Here is a 20,702-nt window from a genome sequence, read left to right as displayed (position 1 = left end):
GTTGCTGCACATTGTCCACCTCCTCCTGTCTGTTTGGTGACAATGTTTGGGTTTTTAAATAGAACGTCCTGCTGCGCTCTTTGATGCAGTGCTGTTTGTGTTAATGAACAGCGCTCCCCAAAGAGACACAACAGTGTTCCTCCTCTCCTCAGTATTGATTGAGCTTGCTGTCTGGCCCCTGTTGGGTTTTACAGTAGAGCACTTAGCCTACATGTGGCGCACCCATAGTAAGGTAACCTAGTACAAAATAATTCCTACTCTTTAGTATTTTTCAGGCATGTTTCTTGAAGATTTTTTTTTTTTAGGGAAGTATAGGAAGGAAAGAGAAGGAAGGAAGGAGGGAGGGAACTGAGTCATGACCCCTTTCATGTGCTGAGTGTGGGGGTGCTAACTGCCAGGCCACCACAGGCCACAAAATGATGTATTGTCTGATCTCTTTTTCCTAGAAATGCTGTCCAGCACGTATTTCGTTTTTTAATGATTTGATTGATTGCCTTAACCCTAACATATTCCACTGTTTTTGTTCACTTTACAGCAATGCACTTTTTTGGGCTCAACTGGCAACTTCAAGAAACGGAAAACAAACCAGCGGTTGAGAATGGAGGGGGGAAGGCTTTGCCCACTCAACCAAGCATAGTGACAGTACTCTCAGTTGACTATGGTAAGGACCTTAGCCCTTTACCAACTTCTTTACCTACTTGTTATATCTGTAGATTACATTTGGGGAAGGAACACACCATATTTCTGATTATGTTTCTAGTCTTTAATTGCACTGGATGCTTGTTTGTTTGTCCATTTTGCTTTGTGAATGTTATGTGTATGGCTCAGCACAAAAACAGCCTATCCTATACTATAGCCTATAGCCTATCCTATACTGTAGGTACCTTCTGAATTGTAATTAACAGAGTCCAAACAGCTTTACCACATTCAGCCTTTACCAGTAGGTGTCTGTCATTTTGTATGCAATGTCTGCCACATGCATGCCACCTTTCTTCACCTTTACAGAAAAAGGCCACTGATTTAATTTAAATCTCTTAAACTTCTTATGGCTGGGGGCAGTATTGAGTAGCTTGGATGGAAAAGGTGCCCAGAGGTGCCCAGAGTAAACTGCCTGCTACTCAGTCCCAGAAGCTAAGATATGCATATAATTAGTAGATTTTGATAGAAAACACTCTGAAGTTTCTAAAACTGTTTGAATGATGTCTGTGAGTATAACAGAACTCATATGGCAGGCATAAACCTGAGAAAAAATCCAACCAGGAAGTGGGAAATCTGAGGTTTGTAGGTTTGCCTATCCAATATACAGTGTCTTTGGGGTTATATTGCACTTCCTAAGGCTTCCACTAGATGTTAACAGTCTTTAGAACCTTGTTTGATGCTTCTACTGTGAAGAATGAGGGAAGGAGAGCTCTTTGAGTCAGGTGTCTGGCGTGAGCTGACCACGCGTGCTCCCGTGAGAGCGACCTGCGTTCCATCGCATTTCTGAAGACAAAGGAATTCTCCGGGTGAAACATTATTGAAGATTTATGTTAAAAACATCCTAAAGATTGATTCTATACATCGTTTGACATGTTTTTACGAACTGTAATGGAATGTTTTGACTTTGTCTGGACCTAGTGCCTGCATATTTGGATTACTGTACTAAACGCGCAAACAAAAAGGAGGTATTTGGACATAAATTATGGACGTTATCGAACAAAACAAACATTTATTGTGGAACTGGGATTCCTGGGAGTGCATTCTGATGAAGATCATCAAAGGTAAGTGAATATTTATAATACTATTTCTGAGTTCTGTTGACTCCACAACATGGCGGATATCTGTATGGCTTGTTTGGGCTCTGAGAGCTGTACTCAGATTATAGCATGGTGTGCTTTTTCCGTAAAGTTTAAAAAAAATCTTACACAGCGGTTGCATTAAGGAGAAGTTTATCTAAAGTTCCATGTATAATACTTGTATCTGTTATCAATGTTTATTATGAGTATTTCTGTAAATTGATTTGGCTCTCTGCAAAATCACAGGATGTTTTGGAGGCAAAACATTACTGAACATAACGCGTCAATGTAAACTAAGATTTCTGGATATAAATATGAACTTTATCGAACAAAACATACATATATTGTGTAACATGACGTCCTATGAGTGTCATCTGATGAAGATCATCAAAGGTTAGTGATTAATTTGATCTCTATTTCTGATTTTTGTGACTCCTCTCTTTGGCTGGAAAAATGGCTGTGTTTTTCTGTGACTAGGTACTGACCTAACATAATCGTTTGGTGTGCATTCGTCGTTAAGCCTTTTTGAAATCGGACACTGTGGCTGGATTTACAACAAGTTTTTCTTTAAATTGGTGTAAAATACATGTATGTTTGAGGAATTTTAATTATGAGATTTCTGTTGTTTGAATTTGGCGCCCTGCACTTTCACTGGCTGTTGTCAAGTCGATCCCGTTAACGGGATCTCAGCCATAAGAAGTTTAAAGGATTGGACCATTTAAAAAAAAAAATGCCTAAAATTACATATCCAAATTGAACTGCCTGTAGCTCAGGATATGCATATTCTTGATACCATTTGAAAGGAAACACTTTGAAGTTTGTGGAAATGTGTAACACATTATATAACACATTAGATCTGGTAAAAGATAATACAAACAAAAAAACATGCATTTTCAAATATATATTTTTTCATCACCTTTGAAATGCAAGAGAAAGGCCATAATATAATATTGTAGTTTTGGAACAATTACGATTTTGGCCACTAGATGGCAGCAGTGTGTGTGCAAAGTTCTGTATTGATCCAGTGATGCATTGCAGTACTGCACAGTATTTTGTAATAATGTGTCTTTATTTCAATCAAAGAAAAACTCTGGAGGTCCATTGTAAGAAAGATATTTATCCTAAGTGGTTTTTGAAATAAATATCAGGGAAAAATGCTTTAAACACGTTTCATGCTTTAAAATGCGTTTCATGTGAGAATGACTCATGTTCAAGTTTTTTTTTTGCTTGCCTACCTTTTTAAAGCATCACTTCCTTGTCCTGTTGTTTTGTTACTGTACCAGGTAATGAATCAGCTAGTACATTTAGATCCTAGACATTAAGCAGTGATTCACAAGTACCACACAAAAGACACTCATTAAGCTCCCAAATCACTGCTTTATTGACTACGTTTTGATCTGAAACTGATCTTCGTCAGGTCAAAAAAATATCTAATAATCAATGGTGAAATAATCTGTTCCAGCCTCATAATGGAGCAATCAGCTGAGGTCTATTTGAGTGGGAATAACAACGTTTCTATCATCAACTGTACCAGGAAATAGAAATACCTGGAAGTACTGAAGCTGTCTGGTATTTCCATGTTTGAATGACCTAATGAGCAAGACTCATATCTATGAGGGCCCGGGATACACACTGGGCTGTACCTAATGAACAAGACTCATATCTACAGTTTGAGGGCCAGGGATATAGTCTTGGAGTCATGTGTCTGCATAATTTTATTTAAATTAAGGTAATATTGAGAAATTTTATTATTTTGTTGAAAATGGAATCAATGCAGATGAAAACTGTATACAACTGTGATGAACTTGTATAGACCTCACAAAATGTCCATCTAGCTTTATCTAAGTGTTCTCTCTTTCTCCCCTCCAGGCAGGACTGGTGCGATCCATCAGGAGAACAACTCCATTGACACCGGGCAAGTGGAAGTGGGCCGAAGGGTAGGTCAGGGAATACCGCCTGGGGTGTTCTGGCGCTCCCAGCTGGCTATGGAGCAGCCACGTTTCCTCAAGTTCAACATCTCTGTTCAGAAGAATGCACTGGTTGGGGCCTACGGGAGGAAGGGTCTCCCACCATCTCACACACAGGTAAATGGTACATTAGTTGGGTAGGGTGTATGGCAATTGCTTGGCCTCCAGCCTCGGACCGCAAGGCACTACAGAGGGTAGTGCATACGGCCCAGTACATTATTGGGGCCAAGCTTCCTGCCATCCAGGACCTCTATACCAAGCGGTGTCAGAGGAAGGCCCTAAAAATTGTCAGACTCCAGCCACCCTAGTCATACACTGTTCTCTCTGCTACCTCACACCAAGTGGTACCAGAGCGCCAAGTCTATGTCTAAAAGGCTTAACAGCTTCTACCCCCAATCCATAAGACTCCTGAACAGCTAATCAAAGGGCTACCCAGACCCCTCTTTAACGTGGCTGCTACTCTCTGTTTATTATCTATGCATAGTCACTTTAACTCTACCTACATGTACATATTACCTCACTTACCTCGACTAACCGGTGCCCCCGCACATTGACTCTTTACCGGTATCCCCTGTATATAGCCTCGCTATTGTTATTTTACTGCTACTGTTTAATTATTTGTTACTTACATTTTTTATTTTCAATTTTTTACTTATCAATCAACTTATTTTTCTTAAAACTTCTTAAATCATTGTTGGTTAAGGGCTTGTAAGTAAGCATATCACTGTCAAATCTACACCTGTTGTATTCGGCCCATGTGACAAATTTTGATTTGATTTGTAAAAATCTGACTGGATGATTTTTGCCATGCTCATAATATTCCTCTTTTCAGTCTTATTTTTACAAAGTTTTTACAATGGAACGACTGGATTCTAATACTTTGGGGCAGAAGGTAGCCTAGTGGTTAGAGCATTGGGCCAATAACCAAAAGGTTGCTGGATCAAATCCCCGAGCGCACAAGGTAAAAATATGTTGCTCTGAACAAGGCAGTTAACCTTGTTGTGTGCAACACAGAGTGTCAATTGAATGCAAGCTTCACCAAACAAATGTTATTGTTAAAACATTTCTAGCCATGTTATGCATGACCCGCTCAGTTTTCCACCACAAAATGGCCAAAAAGAGTAGAACCACCTGCTTTTACACCATGATTTGACTATTAGATAGATGTTAAATCTGTCTTTTGAAAAAACAAAATGTTTAAGGGAATAGTTTTACCATATTAATATGAGAGTTCAGTTCACGTAACTGGGTTGACCTTAAAATGAGACAGATGTAAATTAATCACTAATCACACACAAAAAAAAGAATCTTCAGAAATTACTTTAAAAAAATAACTAGGTCAATGATGGTGAAAACTTTGTTGGTAAGTAGGTTCAAATCTTCCTAGAAGTGACAGGGGGACATGTTAAAATGCTGAATTTTGGCACATTAGCAACCCTTAAAAAAGATTGATTGAATTTTCCGTGTGGTCTATATTGAAGGGCACTTCATTTAATATTACAGGCTTTTAAAATTCAATATTGGTGCACATTTTATATCTAAAATATCAAAGGGACACAAAAGGCACTATTTTTGTGGAATGACCTGGCTATTTTCCACTTCACCCTAGAGAAAAATCTTTCAACATCACCTTCTTGACATTCTCTGACTTGACTTGAAGAGCCTCTTTCGCGCCGGAAATTGGGCCACTATCGAATGAAAAAAAGTTAAGTACAAATGACAACAGGAAAGAAGGGATTACTCTTCCAAGGTAAAAGAAATAAGGAATCCAACTAAATCAAATGCAACAAACAGAGAAGCCTCCTTTTATGTCCAAGGCAATTGCTGCGCAGGCCGCTCAAGACTGTCAATGCCTAGACACAAAGTCAACCGCCACTGCCTTAGAAACGGTCTGTTAATTTGCCAGGGCGATAAATCGATGCGTTTACTTAACTTAGCATGAAAGACCCCAATGAGACCCCAATGAGAGATATTGACCGTTGGTTACATGCACCGCTTGAGGAGAGGAACAACTTTAAAGTGCGTCACCAATCGCACAAAAGAAAATAATACAACTAAATTTGTTAGTAAGTGTCTTACTCTGCATGATTCATCAATTGTCTTAAACTAGGTTTTGTGAAGAAATTATCAACACTAGTTTGAATTCCCAGGTATAGCTAATAATTATTTGTGGTTCATCGGCTGGCCTGGCTAGGCTTGGCCTCTTGTTCTTTATTATTTGCTCCTATTGTTAGATTGAGATAAGCCTTTGCCAAGCAATCAAGATATACACACTGGCCTAGGAGTAAAGGAATGGTTGGGTTCTGGACTTTTATTACTTGGCCCCTTGGCCACCAACACATAAAAAACTGCCTACATCCACAGGTCAATATCTCTTCTCTGCTCCTCAGCTCCTCTCAAAAGGGTTTAAACCACTGAGTGTTGACTTCTCTCACCCTTACTTTAATGCTTTATTTCCTATCCACACTGAGTCTGTTGGAGGGATGCTTGGTGTTGTGTCCTCTGTAGGTCCTATTTCCGATACTAAATCCTTTTTTAATGTGCCCTTTTCTACTTTCAACTCCCTGTGTTGTGTTCATTTGTGTGAATTAAACACTGTTTGTGTGAATTAAACACAGAATGAAAAGGATCAGTCTTCTGGAAAACTCAAATTTACTTTGACTCAATTAAATTGTGGCTAGCTCCTTTAATGTCAAATTATGAATTTTTTTAAACAGAGATTTTCCCTCTATGTACCTGGAACTACAGAATGTCACCGTTATTGTAAATGTTTTAATATATGTCGCACATCATATGTCATGAAGAGACCAATTACTTAGTTCCAACTGACCTCTGCTTGACCTTTCTTCAGTATGACTTTGTGGAGCTGCTGGATGGCAGCAGGCTCATCGCCAAAGAGAGGTGGGCTCCCACGGCGCAGGAGACCAGGGGGCGGATGGAGCGCCAGGTCAGCCTCCACCAAGCTGGCTTCATCCAGTATCTGGACTCTGGGGTGTGGCATCTGGCTTTCTACAATGATGGGAAGAGCCTGGAGACAGTATCATACAACACCATCATCCAGGGTAAGCATAACATGGAAATAACGTAGAAAATGGATGTAGAAATGGATGAGGTGAATATTTAAAATTATATTGAATTGCTGGAAAGGGCACTTGGAGAACTTTTTCCACAACTAAGAGAATAACTGGGTAGCTGACAGGCCAGATCAACATATATATACATTAATCAATCATTTAAACTGCATCTACAGACTATATAATGCAAGCAAAATGTGTTGTTGGCTTTGTGAATTGTGTTATGCACATTTTACGTCTCTACATTGCAGGAATATCGCTATCCCTTAGGCTTTTCCTTGTTGTGCTGGCTCAGGAATTGTACTGCGGGAAAACAGAAAACATGCTAAGTTAATGTTTAGCATTAGGGAATTCCATCGATACATTTCTAAAGATATGAAGTTATCGAAATCCAAGGTAAAAATTCCCCTTATGTGTTGAAACTGACAGCCCAGTAGTGTACATCCAATACAAGTCTTCAAAAGCAATAAAAACTCAAATGTTTGCCCTCTTAACACAATCGAAAGGAGCTCCCAGCCTAGGGGGAGTGCCCATTATGAGCGCTGGTCTGTTGAACGAACACAAGACGTGTCAGTGGGATATGTCAGATTAACTTCAACTCAGAGAGAGGATTTACAAAGATTGATCCAGTTGCTTGTGTGGGCATGATCAGTCATGAGATTTTCATGTGGAGAAAGGACAGTCAAAGAACTAGAAAGGCACTGTGAAATGTAAAATGTTCGTGATGGGTTGCATTCGAGATGGGCTAGATGGCATGGGAGTTGTCAGGCTACAGCAGATGAGAGATACACACATACCAACATACACTGTACATTCATGCAATAAGACAGTGTTTCCCAACCCTGGTCCTCCAGTACCCCCAACAGTACATATTTTATTGTAACCCTGGACAAGCATACCTGATTCAACTTCTCAACTAATCATCAAGCCTCAATGAGGTGTGTTTGTCCAGGGCTACAACAAAAATGTGTACTGTTGGGGGTACTCGAGGACCAGGGTTGGGAAACACTGCAATAAGTGAATATGGCTGTGTGGAAATGTAAGATGGAATAGTATGTGACATAGTAGTGATATGAAATCCAATCCAATGAAATGTGTTGGATATTGTGTTGATATTGATAATGTGTTGATGTTGATATTGTGTTGATATTGATCATGTGTTGATATTGATCATGTGTTGTTATTGATATTGATAATGTGTTCATATGGATAATGTATTGATATTGATCATGTGTTGAAATTGATCATGTGTCGATATTGATCATGTGTTGATGTGTTGATATCGATAATGTGTTGATATTGATTATGTGTTGATATTGGATGATGTAATGAAATTATATATGCAGGGATGAAAATCATTTTTTTTTCAATTTTTACATTTGTATTTGCAATATTGAAAAGGACTGTAATTGGTCAAACTCTCAGTTTAAAACATGTACAAAATGATCCTCTTTCCCTAAAAGCTTGATGGTCATGAGTTTTTTTTACATGAAAGGGGATGTTAACTTGGCCCCAGACAATCAACCTGAGATTGATTTAAGTTTCAGTCATGGGATTTTTGCTTTAACCCCTGTATGTGTTGTTGGCACATTTTAGAGGTGTGATATCTCAATCTTGTGCAAGAACATCTGACTGAAAAAATGATGAGCTCGTATGCCATGCCAGTAACTAGGTTTCTATCCAACCATTTCATGCAGATGAATTACCTGACGCTGCTAAAAACAGGAAATGTCAATACAATTTCCTAAATGTCCACAGACAATTTGCTCGTTAGAAATGGTGGGATCTTTTTGTGTCTGTGAAATGAATTATGCGAGAAATGGTGGTAGAAACACATTTATGTGCAAATAGTGTTATAATTGGAAAGGGAAATGAAAGGGGGATACCTAGTATGAATGCATTTAACACAACCCCTCTGAATCAGAGAGGTGCGAGGGGTTGCCTTAATCGACACCCACGTCATCAGTGCCCGGTTAACCATCATATTGAAGTAAATTTGGAGTCACGCAATTATATGTTGTGTGGTCCCACACTACGACTCGGGAGACCATGCTGTTTATTAGGCTACAAATTAAATAAATGATGAACTTCATAAGGTAGAGAAAGTGCACAGTGATGAGCGTGATAATACTTTCCAATAAATATCGAGGGTCTTATTCTGGTGACATGATGATCGATGCTATTTGACAAATAAACATAATCCATAATAATCTCATCATATAGACTAGACTACCCGCACTGTATCTGCAAGCTGTTGGCTAGAGCGCAGATGCCAAGATCAGAGTGGGCGCAATTGCTACATAATGCAAAAAAATGTGTGACAAAACCATCAGTAGAGTTGAAAATGCGATGGAAACCAATTGAACTTGTATTTATTATTTGGTACATGGGAATTTAGCTGCAAAGGTAATTTTTATGTGCACTTTGTCATCACGTGTAGACTTTTATCCGCAACAAGTCAGTTTGATAGAAACACATCTCTGGTGGGAAAATGTGCATATTTTTATGTGGGTTTTAGAACATTCGCATTTAAATCTGTCACCAATTGGATGGAAACCTAGCTAGTGTCACCATAGCTGGTGTAATCGTAGAAAACATTTTTTTTGTCCCAACAGAGTCGGTTATGGAGTGCTCACACAACTGTTATGGGAATGGAGAGTGTGTGACCGGCTCCTGCCATTGTTTCCCAGGGTTCATTGGGCCATACTGCTCAAGAGGTATCTATTACCCAACTCCTCATCTATCTATTGATATCGCAATCAATACATGAGCAAGCTTCAATGGACAAATATTGGCTATATTTTCAGAATTAATTACCATGTGCATGTGATATTTGTTCCTAGTTTAGGGTTAGGTTTAAGCTAAAGGTCAGGGTTAGGTTTAGGCTAAGGGTTAGGTTTAGACTAATGGTCAGGGTAAGCACTAATCATTCAAATCAAAATATTTGGAGAGGAAGTGTTGTACTCCAGTCCTTTATACTATAGCATGGAAAGATAGTGATTGGTTGATTTAAGGTCGAATCAACACTGCAGCTATACAATGGACTATCAATCAAATTTATTTATGAAGCCCTTCTTACATCAGCTGATGTCACAAAGTGCTGTACAGAAACCCAGCCTAAAACCCCAAACAGCAAGCAATGCATGTGTAGAAGCACGGTGGCTAGGAAAAACTCTCTAGAAAGGCCAGAACCTAGGAAGAAACCTAGAGAGGAACCAGGCTATGAGGGGTGGCCAGTCCTCTTCTGGCTGTGCCGGGTGGAGATTATAACAGAACATGGCCAAGATTTTCAAATGTTCATAGATGACCAGCAGGGTCAAATAATAATAATCACAGTGGTTGTCGAGGGTGCAACAGGTCAGCCCCTCAGGAGTAAACGTCAGTTGGCTTTTCATAGCCGATCATTCAGAGTATCTCTACTACTCCTGCTGTCTCTAGAGAGTTGAAAACAGCAGGTCTTGGACAGGTAGCACGTCCGGTGAACAGGCCAGGGTTCCATAGCCGCAGGCAGAACAGTTGAAACTGGAGCAGCAGCATGGCCAGGTGGACTGGGGACAGCAAGGAGTCATCAGGCCAGGTAGTCCTGAGGTAAAGAAAGAGAGAGAGAAAGAGAGAAAGAAAGAGAGAAAAATAGAGAATTAGAGAGAGCATACTTAAATTCACATAGGACATTGGATAAGACAGGAGAAATACTCCAGATATAACAGACTGACCTTAGCCCCCGACACATAAACTACTGCAGCGACGATACCCCGGACAGGGCCAAACAGGGGGGGGGGGCGCCAACCCGGACAGGAAGATCACATCAGTGACTCAACCCACTCAAGTGACGCACCACTCCTAGGGACAGCATGGAAGAGCACCAGTAAGCCAGTGACTCAGCCCCTGTAATAGGGTTAGAGGCAGAGAATCCCAGTGGAGAGAGGGGAACCGGCCAGGTAGAGACAGCAAGGGCGGTTCGTTGCTCCAGTGCCTTTCCGTTCACCTTCACACTCCCGGGCCAGACTACACTCAATCATAGGACCTACTGAAGTGATGAGCCTTCAATAAAGACTTAAAGGTTGAGACAGAGTCTGCGTCTCTCACATGGGTAGGCAGACCATTCCATAAAAATGGAGCTCTATAGGAGAAAGCCCTGCCTCCAGCTGTTTGCTTATAAATTCTAGGGACAGTAAGGAGGCCTGCGTCTTGTGACCGTAGCGTATGTGTAGGTACGGCAGGACCAAATCGGAAAGATAGGTAGGAGCAAGCCCATGTAATGCTTTGTAGGTTAGCAGTAAAACCTTGAAATCAGCCCTTGCCTTAACAGGAAGCCAGTGTAGAGACGCTAGCACTGGAGTAATATGATAAAAATGTTGGGTTCTAGTCAAGATTCTACCAGCCGTGGTTAGCACTAACTGAACTTTATTTAGTGCTCTATCTGGGTAGCCGGAAAGTAAAGCATTGCAGTAGTCTAACCTAGAAGTGACAAAAGCATGGATTAATTATTCTGCATCATTTTTGGACAGAAAGTTTCTGATTTCTGCAATGTTACGTAGATGGAAAAAAGCTGTCATTGAAACAGTCTTGATATGTTCGTCAAAAGAGAGATCAGGGTCCAGAGTAACTACTATGCTTTATATACTGTTGAGTAACATTGTTTCTTCCCACAACAGCTGCCTGTCCCGTCCTATGCAGTGGAAATGGCCAGTACACCAGGGGGCGCTGTCAGTGCTACAGTGGATGGAAGGGCACGGAGTGTGACGTGCCTACTACCCAGTGTGTAGACCCCCAATGTGGAGGCCATGGGATTTGTGTGACGGGCAACTGTGTGTGTAATGCCGGCCACAAGGGAAGCAACTGTCACCAAGGTACACCACAACAATATGTAGTGTCACCGTTCGATTTCCCAGCCTGTCGGCGATGTTGTCACCGTTCGATTTCCCAGCCTGTCGGCGATGTACACAGTAGTTATACAACTTAAACAATAGCTCTTTTCAACTTCACCAAGCAAATAATTCCTTTTGTTCCTCCATCGATACTCTGCATGTATTAACTCCCTCCAACCATTTAGCCTCCACAGCTATGGATTGGAATTGATTCTGAATTGTCCATCCAAAGTGATTGCTTCAGTGCGCTCCCAAACAAGAACCCTGTGAGATTCAATATCTCTCAGTCCGGGTCTATTTCTCATTGTTATCGAAAATACTTCTCGCTATCCCCCTCTACCTCTTCTCCCCCTGTTCAGTCAGTTTAACTTCATTGATCCCAATTCAGACAGAGGCAATTCACTTGTCAGATTCACATCTGCAGATCAGTGACCCAATGTGTAAAATCTTATTGAGTCGAGGGAGTAATTAAATAAAATATTTGCGCTCATTGTAAAGTGAATTAAGAGAGAAAGTACACAAGTGCTATTGTGGAATTAGGCAGGAACGGTTGGACAATGTTGTCAGTGGACTCAAACTGGCCATTTGGTTCTGGTTTGATGATAATACAAGGTCTTGCCTTACAGTCCCTTCAGAAAATATTCACACCCCTTGTGTTCTGTTACAGCCTGAATTTAAAAGTTATTACATTTAGATTTCCTTTGTCACTGGCTTACACACAATACCCCTTAATGTCAAAGTGGAATTGTATTTTTAGAAATGTTTACAAATTAATAAAAAATTAAAAGCTGAAATGTCTTGAGTCAATAAGTACTCAACCACTTTGTTATGGCAAGCCTAAATAAGTTCAGGAGTAAACATTTTCTTAACAAGTAACATACTAAATTGCATGGACTCACTCTGTGTGCATTAATAGTGTTTAACAGGATTTTTAAATGATGACCTAATCTCTATAACCCACATATACAATTTATATGTAAGGTCCCTCAGTCAAGCAGTGAATTTCAAACACAGATTCAACCACAAAGACAAGGGATGTTTTCCAGTGCCTCACAAAGAAGGGAACCTATTGGTAGATTGGTAAAAATAAAATAAAAAGCAGACATTGAATATCCCTTTGAGCATGGTGAAGTTATTAATTACACTTTGGATGGTATATCAATACACCCAGTCACCAAAAGGATACAGGTGTCCCTTCTAACTCAGTTGCCGGAGAGGAAGGAAACTGCTCAGGGATGGTGACTTTAAAACAGTTACAGAGTTTAATGGCTGCGATAGGAGAAAACTGAGGATGGATCAACAACATTGTACAGTAGTTACTCCACAATACTAGCCTAAATGAGAGAATGAAAAGAAGCCTATACAGAACACAAATATTTCAAAACATGCATCCTGTTTGAAATAAGGCACTAAAGTAAAACTTCAAACAAATTGGCAAAGAAATTAACTTTATGTCCTGAGTACAAAGCGTTATGTTTGGGGCAAATCCAACACATTACTGAGTTCCATTCTTCATATTTTCAAGTATAGTGGTGGCTGTATCATGTTATGGGTATGCTTGTCATCAGCAATGACTAGGGAGTTTTTTGGGATAAAAATCAACAGTATACAGCTAAGCACAGGCAAAATCCTCGAGGAAAACCTGGTTAAGTCTGCTTTCAAAAAGACACTGGGAGACAAATTCACCTTTCAGCAGGACAATACCCTAAAACACAAGGCTATATCTACCCTTGAGTTGCTTATCAAGATGACATTGAATGTTCCTGAGTGGCCGAGTTACAGTTTTGACTGAAAGCGGCTTGAAAATCTATGGCAAGACTTGAATGTGGCTGTCCAGCAATGATCAACAACCAACTTGACAGAGCATGAATAATAAAAAAAAGAATAATGTGAAAATACTTTTCAATCCAGGTGTGCAAAACTCATACATGCTGACCAAACGCGTCATCGCGCGCACGTTGATTTTGTTCCCCACACCAGAAGCGATCAGGACATGCATGTTGAAATATCAAAACAAACTCTGAACCACTTATATTAATTTAGGGACAGGTCAAAAAGCATTAAACAGCATTAAACATCCTTTATGGCAATTTAGCTAGCTAGCTTGCTTTTGCTAGCTAATTTGTCCTGGTATATAAACATTGGGTTGTTATTTTACCTGAAATGCACAAGGTCCTCAACTCCGACAATTAATCCACAGATAAAACGGTAACCGAATTCGTTTCTCGTCATCTCTCCTCCTTTTTCTTCTTTGGACTTTAAATGACGGCTGGCAACCAACTTTACAGTGCATTACTACAACCGACTGGAGTGTGGATGTCAGTTCATCTTTCAATCACCCACGTGGGTATATGCTCCTAAAAACCAATGAGGAGATTTGAGGGGCAGGATTTGCAGCGTGTTGAGTGTCACAAATAGAACCAACTTCTATTTTAGCGCCTGGCCACACAGACGCTTGCTGTGGCGCGCGAGCAGTGTGGGTGCAATGATTGAATAACATGTATGTGTACATTTATTTTGCGACGCGAGCGGTGTGGTCAGCATGTTAGAGACTCAAAGCTGTCATCGTTGCCAAAGGTGCTTCTACAAAGTATTGACTCAGCGGTGTGAATACTAATGTAAATGAGATATTTCTGCATTTAAGTTTCAATAAATGTGCTTACATTTTAAAATATATATGTTCTCACTTTGTCATTATGGGGTATTGTGTGTAGATAGGTGGACATTATTTTGGGGCTGTAACACAAATACAAGTGGAATAAGCCAATGGGTATGAATACTTTCTGAAGGCACTATGATTAGAACCAAATTATTCTCAATGAGTCGCTGAGACTGTATGTGTTTGCTAAAAGGCTGTACTAGTAATAAGCTGACTATGGAGCATGTTCACATGTTTAGTTGTTTATTGCATGATTAAGTCATCCCATATACAGTAGTTGAACCATCTTCTTTCCTTTCTCTTGTTTTCCTAGCGGACTGTCTGGATCCGACCTGCTCGGGCCACGGAGCCTGCCACCACGGTGAATGCCACTGTAACCCGGGCTGGGGCGGAATCGGCTGTGAGATCCTGAAGAGCACGTGTCCTGAACAGTGCTCCAGCCACGGAACCTTCCACACCGAGACAGGCACCTGTGTCTGTGAGGCTAACTGGACAGGCTCCGACTGCTCTTTAGGTCAGACAACTCTCTTACTTTTTATTTCGGGTTTAGCTGTCTGGCTTTGTGTTGTGTATGAGGCTCCTCCAGTGAGGAAAAGGATGATGGTCCTCATTAATATGATGACCATTTTAGACAATTAGTTTGTTTTCTTGTAGGTACTTTGCCAGTTTGAGGGCTGTGCTTTGGTTTTAGTAATCGGTTCATTTGTTTAAAAGACCAGGTGATTCATACTCAATGTCCTTCTCTAGAATGGGGTTATTTAGTTTAGGCTAATCGCAGTGCCGAATTAGTACCTACATCTGCAGTTCACAGTTGGAGACCCAAATTGAGTAGTGTCACATTGGAACCTACTGGGTTTTTAACTATCTGGAGCTAAGATTGATTAAGCCGCATGTTTACTTGATTGTGCGATTGAAATCTGAGGGGTTTTGCGTAAGAGGGTGTACTGTAAGTCTGAAATGATGGATGAGATGAAAACCTAGACTGCTGGCAGGAAAAAATAATGGGAGTTTAGGGGACCAGGGAGTTTGTCTCAATTTATTCACTTTCAGACAACATCCAAAGTAAGGCCATTTGTTATTCTGTAAAATAATTTTGAAATTCGGGATAGAGTCCCTCTTTCCTGCCATGAAACATCCATTGCCGGTCGATGTTAAAAATGTTACATTGAAGGGAGTGAGGTTGGCTTACTTAAGCAGCCGTCCAAACTTGTGTTTGCCCACCTGGGTAGTAGTCAAGGTTTCTCTCTTAATTATCTCAGCAGGTCCACTTCAATTAAATAAACTTTAATTAACAAGCGGCGTGGAATAGATGGACCACCCACTCTGCCATCGTGCCGGAGTCAGGGGCGTGCTAAAAGCAGATAAACACCTTTGCGCTAATGAAAAATTGATTTCATGGATTCTTTGGGAGGGGAGGGGGCCCTTGGAATCGAACGATCCCCCTCCAGAGGCATGGTTAAAATTCTGGAGTGTCGTCTAAGCTTAATCAGAGACCCACCAAGGACTGTCAATCGAAGAAAAACTCCATTCAGAGGGAGATGAAAGCAACCTATTAAAAAAGTGCAAATTAAGGTAGGTGAGGTGGTTTCGCTTGTAAGAGGAAAACAGAAAAATTACTGAATTTTGAAACCTTGACGTGTTAACCTCAAGGATATTCACAAGGGTGCTAGGTGGACTAGATTTGTGTCGATATTTTCTTAAACTTACTCAAGTACTTTTAATGGGTGGGTGGCGGACTGCTTTTTCCTGTAGCCTACTTGAAGTAAGTTTTTTTTTTAAATCTTAGGAAGTCTGTTCTTGCTGTCTGAACGGCTGCTGTGGTGACATTTCAAAGTGTTTTGGAGCCTCTGAAGGCAATACTGGGTCAGATCCTGTGAATAAACCATTCCCTTCATGGTTTCATGTGGTTTTCCCTCAATAATAGAATGGAGCTTTTAGTATGGTTTGTAGCATGCCAGTGACTGAAGCACTCTCCTTGGTCTCCTACTACCTGTGGATTCAGTAATGAGAGTTTCTCACCCACACCGCCTGCTGCCTGACTACATAGAGACATCTGCTTACGTAGTTGGTCTTATGGTCTTTGTGGTCCTTGGTGACTAAAATAAGTGAGTTGACCTGCTTATTCGAAAGCCTGTAGGTCTAAAGATGTCTCAAGCTAGCCTTTTACTTCAGTCTCTTGTAAATGTTGTGAGATTTAACGTTCCAGGATCAAGCTGAAATCATTGGGGATAACTGACGGCAAATGTAAAAGCATTGTTTAGTCTGCTCTGCAAGTTAAATAAATGAAAACGAAGCAACAAAAGACAAAACAAATTTGTAAAAAAATAAATTGTCGTAGGAAAATGTGTCCTTGTCTCCCATCACATCTGAATTTGGAGTGAATAATATCAGGTTTTGTGCCTCTTTATTCAATCAATATGTAAAGATTACGATTCAGCTGTGGCAGTGTAACTAATGTACTGACAGCAGAAAAAAAGTATTATTCACTATGTCCATACAAGTACTGTAAGATTGAATTACTGTACACTACTATGGCACACGTCTGTCCAGTGTATGACGGACGACTGTTTGTGGTTGTGTGTCAGAGGTGTGCACTGTGCCCTGCGGCCCCCATGGAGTGTGTGTCAGTGGGACCTGTCACTGCGAGGAGGGATGGGCAGGCTCAGAGTGCGACCAGAGGGACTGTCACCCACGCTGTACAGATCACGGTGTCTGCCGAGAGGGCAAATGTGACTGTCACCAGGGCTGGACCGGAGAGCACTGCACCATTGGTGAGTCGGCAGAGAACCAGTACAAAGAGGCAGGAATGTAACAATTTATTCTCCATCAATGCTCCTGAATATGCCAAAGACTTGCTTTCAACAGTATCTTGAATGCAGTCTAAGTTGAAGAGCTTGGGAAGAAATGTGCCTCCTCTCAATCAATGTTTGCATTATATAACCCTATGAAACATAAAGAAAGAATTTTCTAAATTAGCCATTCCATTTCACTTTCACTGTCCTTGACACCTGACATCACCATTTTCCCTTTCCCAATCCACCTGAAAATGGATTTCAGAAGTGATTCCAACTACTTATTAGATAAAATAAAATTTGTCACATGCAACAGGTGTAGACTTTACCGTGAAATGCTTTCTTACAAGCCCTTTCCTAACAATACACAGTTAAAAAGTAAGAAACATTTGCATAAAATAAAAAATGAAATAGTAATACAATCAAATAACAATAACGAGACTATATACAAGGAGTACTGGTACCGAGTCAATGTGCAGGGGTACGAGGTAGTTGAGGTAATATGCGGAGGTGAAGCTAGTCAAGATGCTCTCAATGGTGCAGCTGTAGAACTTTTAAGATTCTGAGGACCCATGCCAAATCTTTTCTCTATACAGTAGAATATAAATATGCTCTTTATAGAGTCCTACCGCCCATTCTACGACTCAACTAAGGGAAGGTATTAAGGGAAAAGAGGGACAGCTAGTACTAAGGTCTTATTCAGCTTTGTCTCAATGGTATAGCCATCTCCGAGATGACAGCTTCACCATGCCTTAATAGAGACCAAACCCCCTCGGTGACATCACCCTCTTGTTGAAACAGACCCCGGCTCTCCAAACCCTAATTACATATTTACAAAACGTTCTCCTCATCAGCAGTTATCCCATCCAGAGAATGAAGCTGACTGGTTAGAAACCAGGAGAGAGAGATGAGATTGCACTGAGGTGATTGGAGGGGTTGCATTCCTGATGTTATTAATCTCTGCCTCAATGAGAACTAAAATCCTGTCCCTTTCAGCTTCTTCCTGTTTAACCCCCATCAGGAAACAAATTCCTCGCCGTAGATGCGCCTGGGATGAATAGGCAGCCGTTTACCTATTCTTAACAGGAACTAGGAGCTTATTCCTTTCTTATAGGGCTCTCTGAATAACTTCAATTCGCATAAAGCACCTTTAATCACATTACATGGCGAGACCTTGACGAAGGGGCTTGAATAGTCCGCTTCCCTGGAACAACTATTGTCAGACACGTTGCGATTCGGTTTCTGCATGGGAGTCTTAAGCACCGCTGTTATTGCTTTGCTCTCCGCTGCTGTTTTTTTCTTCTAGTACACATCCAGGAGCATTTCAGCATATTGCCGTCCCAGTAGACATCCAGGAGTCCTATACATTACAACTATCAGTCATGTAGCTGATTGTCCTCAGAGTACACAGGAGCTATTCAACCACTTCATCATTGGAACAAAGCATGGAAGTAAACTCCCAGGAGCACTTGAATGCATAGAAACATCTTTGTAGTAAACTGAAGGATAATACACTACATGACTCTTGAATGGAAAATACGCTTATAGTTGAAGCTGCTGTATAGCTGGTGTAATAGATAGCTAAGTGCAAAAGATGACACTAGAATGCTATTCAGACAGCACTAAAAACACAGCATATTAATGTCCGAGCATGTGTTTGTTAGCAGCTGCCACCTATACAGTTATAAACTGGGTTCTTTAGATGTTCTATGTGAATGTACTGTACATTGTTATTTACTTTATGTGGAGGGTTTAATATGTGGATGATGTGTGTTGTTAGGATTGAAAGCATGTCACTACTGCTATGGCAACGTATCTCACCAGGCAAGCCTGATAATTAGCTCAAGCAGATCCTTAACACACACAACTGTGAAACATTCATAGTTCAAATTAATTTGTATTTTCCTCTTCATGCTGTTAGTGTATATTTTCTCTGTCGTAACACTTCTATACTTGTTTTTCTTCTCTCTCTCTCTCTCTCTCTTATCTGACAAGCTCTGGATTCAAGAGTATCAGGTAATGTACTTTCCTGTCTTTCGCTCACCTTCCTGTTTCGTATCAATAGCCCCCAACAAATGTCATACTGAAAATGTAAACCCCCTTTAAATGGGGTAAGCAGATCACTTTACTTCCCTCAACAGAATCAGAATCACAATGTGACAACCATGCTGTTTTTTTGTGCTCCACCATCCACCATGAAAGATCATATTTACAAAAGTGATAACAAAATCCTAATCACTGTCAGGGCTAATGACATACAAACAATATGGGCTTTACCTTAAATGCCTCATGCACACGTTTTTATCTAAATATCAAATAATTTCTAGTTAGCAATTAATTAGTTCCCTGTGTTTGTTTTCAATTAAAGTGGTAAAAATTAACAAAAATAGCTTCTTAGCAAAGAATATTTTCTCAAGCAACAATTTTGCTAGGACTGTTTGGGAGTGGTCTGAGTGGGGAGGGGGAAACTGAAAACTAGCTGTTATTGGCAGAAAGGTTTGGAACTCTCTGTCTTATTGGTCTATCAACTAATTATTGCCTGGTGATGTCAAATTTCAGGTGGTCTTTTCAAACAGCTCTTACACTAAAAGGTCATTATCATAATTTTCACAATTCCACAGTATTATTCCAACCTCATAGTGTGGAATATAGACTCACAGGCCAGTTTATTAGGTACACCACTCCGTTCATGAAAATGGATTGCTTCTACAGACTGAGTCACGTGGCCGTGGCTTTCTATATAAAGCAGGCAGACAGGCATCGAGGCATTCAGTTACTGTTATATTGACTGTTAGAATGGGTGACTTAAGTGACTTTGAGTGTGGTATGATTGTCGGTGGCAGGCACACTGGATCCAATATCTCAGAAACGACCACTCTCCTGGGCTTTTCATGCACAACAGTGTCTAGGGTGTGCCCTGAGAATGGTGTGACAAACAAAAAACATCTGTGGGCGAAAACAGCTCGTTGATGAGAGTTCGAAGGAGAATGGCAAGGTTTGTACAAGCTAACAGGCGGGCCACCATGGCAAGGTTTGTACAAGCTAACAGGCGGGCCACAAACAGACAAATAATGAGGCAGTACAGCAGTGGTGTGCAGAACGATATCTCTGGAACGCACAACTCGTCGATCCTTGTCACGACTGTGCTATTGCAGCAGACAACCACACCGGATTCCAGAAGCGGCTCCAGTGGGCATGCGATCACCAACACTGGACAATTGAGGAGTGGAAAAACATTGCATGGTCCGATGAATCCCGGCTCCTGTTGCGTCATGGTGATGGCAGTCAGGATTTGGCGTAAGCAGCATGAGTCTATGAACCATCCTGCCTGGTGTCAACGGTACAGGCTGGTGGCGGTGGTGTACCGCTGTCCAATCTGCAGCAACTGCCTGAGGCCATTGCTTTAGCATGGACCAACATCCCTGTGGAATGTTTCCGACTTTTAGAATCCATGCCCCGAAACATTCAGGCTGTTCTGGAGGCAAAGACGATAAGACCCAGTATTAGACGTAACTAATAAACTGGCCGGTGACTGTATATAAAACAGTAAAATCACGTTTTTGAAAA

General features: G+C 40.8%; 1 protein-coding gene across 3 annotated transcripts in view; it reads left to right on the top strand.

Moving 5' to 3' along the window:
- The window catches only part of si:dkey-237h12.3 (teneurin-3), a 194,683-nt gene that overhangs the window by 118,512 nt on the left and 55,469 nt on the right, over nt 1-20,702 (top strand). For all 3 annotated transcript variants that reach the window (XM_055927384.1, XM_055927382.1, XM_055927381.1), the window contains exons 6-13: nt 536-661; nt 3,645-3,859; nt 6,594-6,804; nt 9,432-9,533; nt 11,472-11,666; nt 14,657-14,857; nt 16,929-17,114; nt 19,131-19,151. In XM_055927384.1, coding sequence (XP_055783359.1) covers nt 536-661; nt 3,645-3,859; nt 6,594-6,804; nt 9,432-9,533; nt 11,472-11,666; nt 14,657-14,857; nt 16,929-17,114; nt 19,131-19,151 — 1,257 coding nt within the window. The remainder of the gene's footprint in view (nt 1-535; nt 662-3,644; nt 3,860-6,593; nt 6,805-9,431; nt 9,534-11,471; nt 11,667-14,656; nt 14,858-16,928; nt 17,115-19,130; nt 19,152-20,702) is intronic.

Source organism: Salvelinus fontinalis, chromosome 6 (genome assembly GCF_029448725.1).
Source record: "Salvelinus fontinalis isolate EN_2023a chromosome 6, ASM2944872v1, whole genome shotgun sequence".
NCBI lineage: Eukaryota > Metazoa > Chordata > Actinopteri > Salmoniformes > Salmonidae > Salvelinus > Salvelinus fontinalis.
This window is presented reverse-complemented; position numbering and strand designations above follow the sequence as displayed.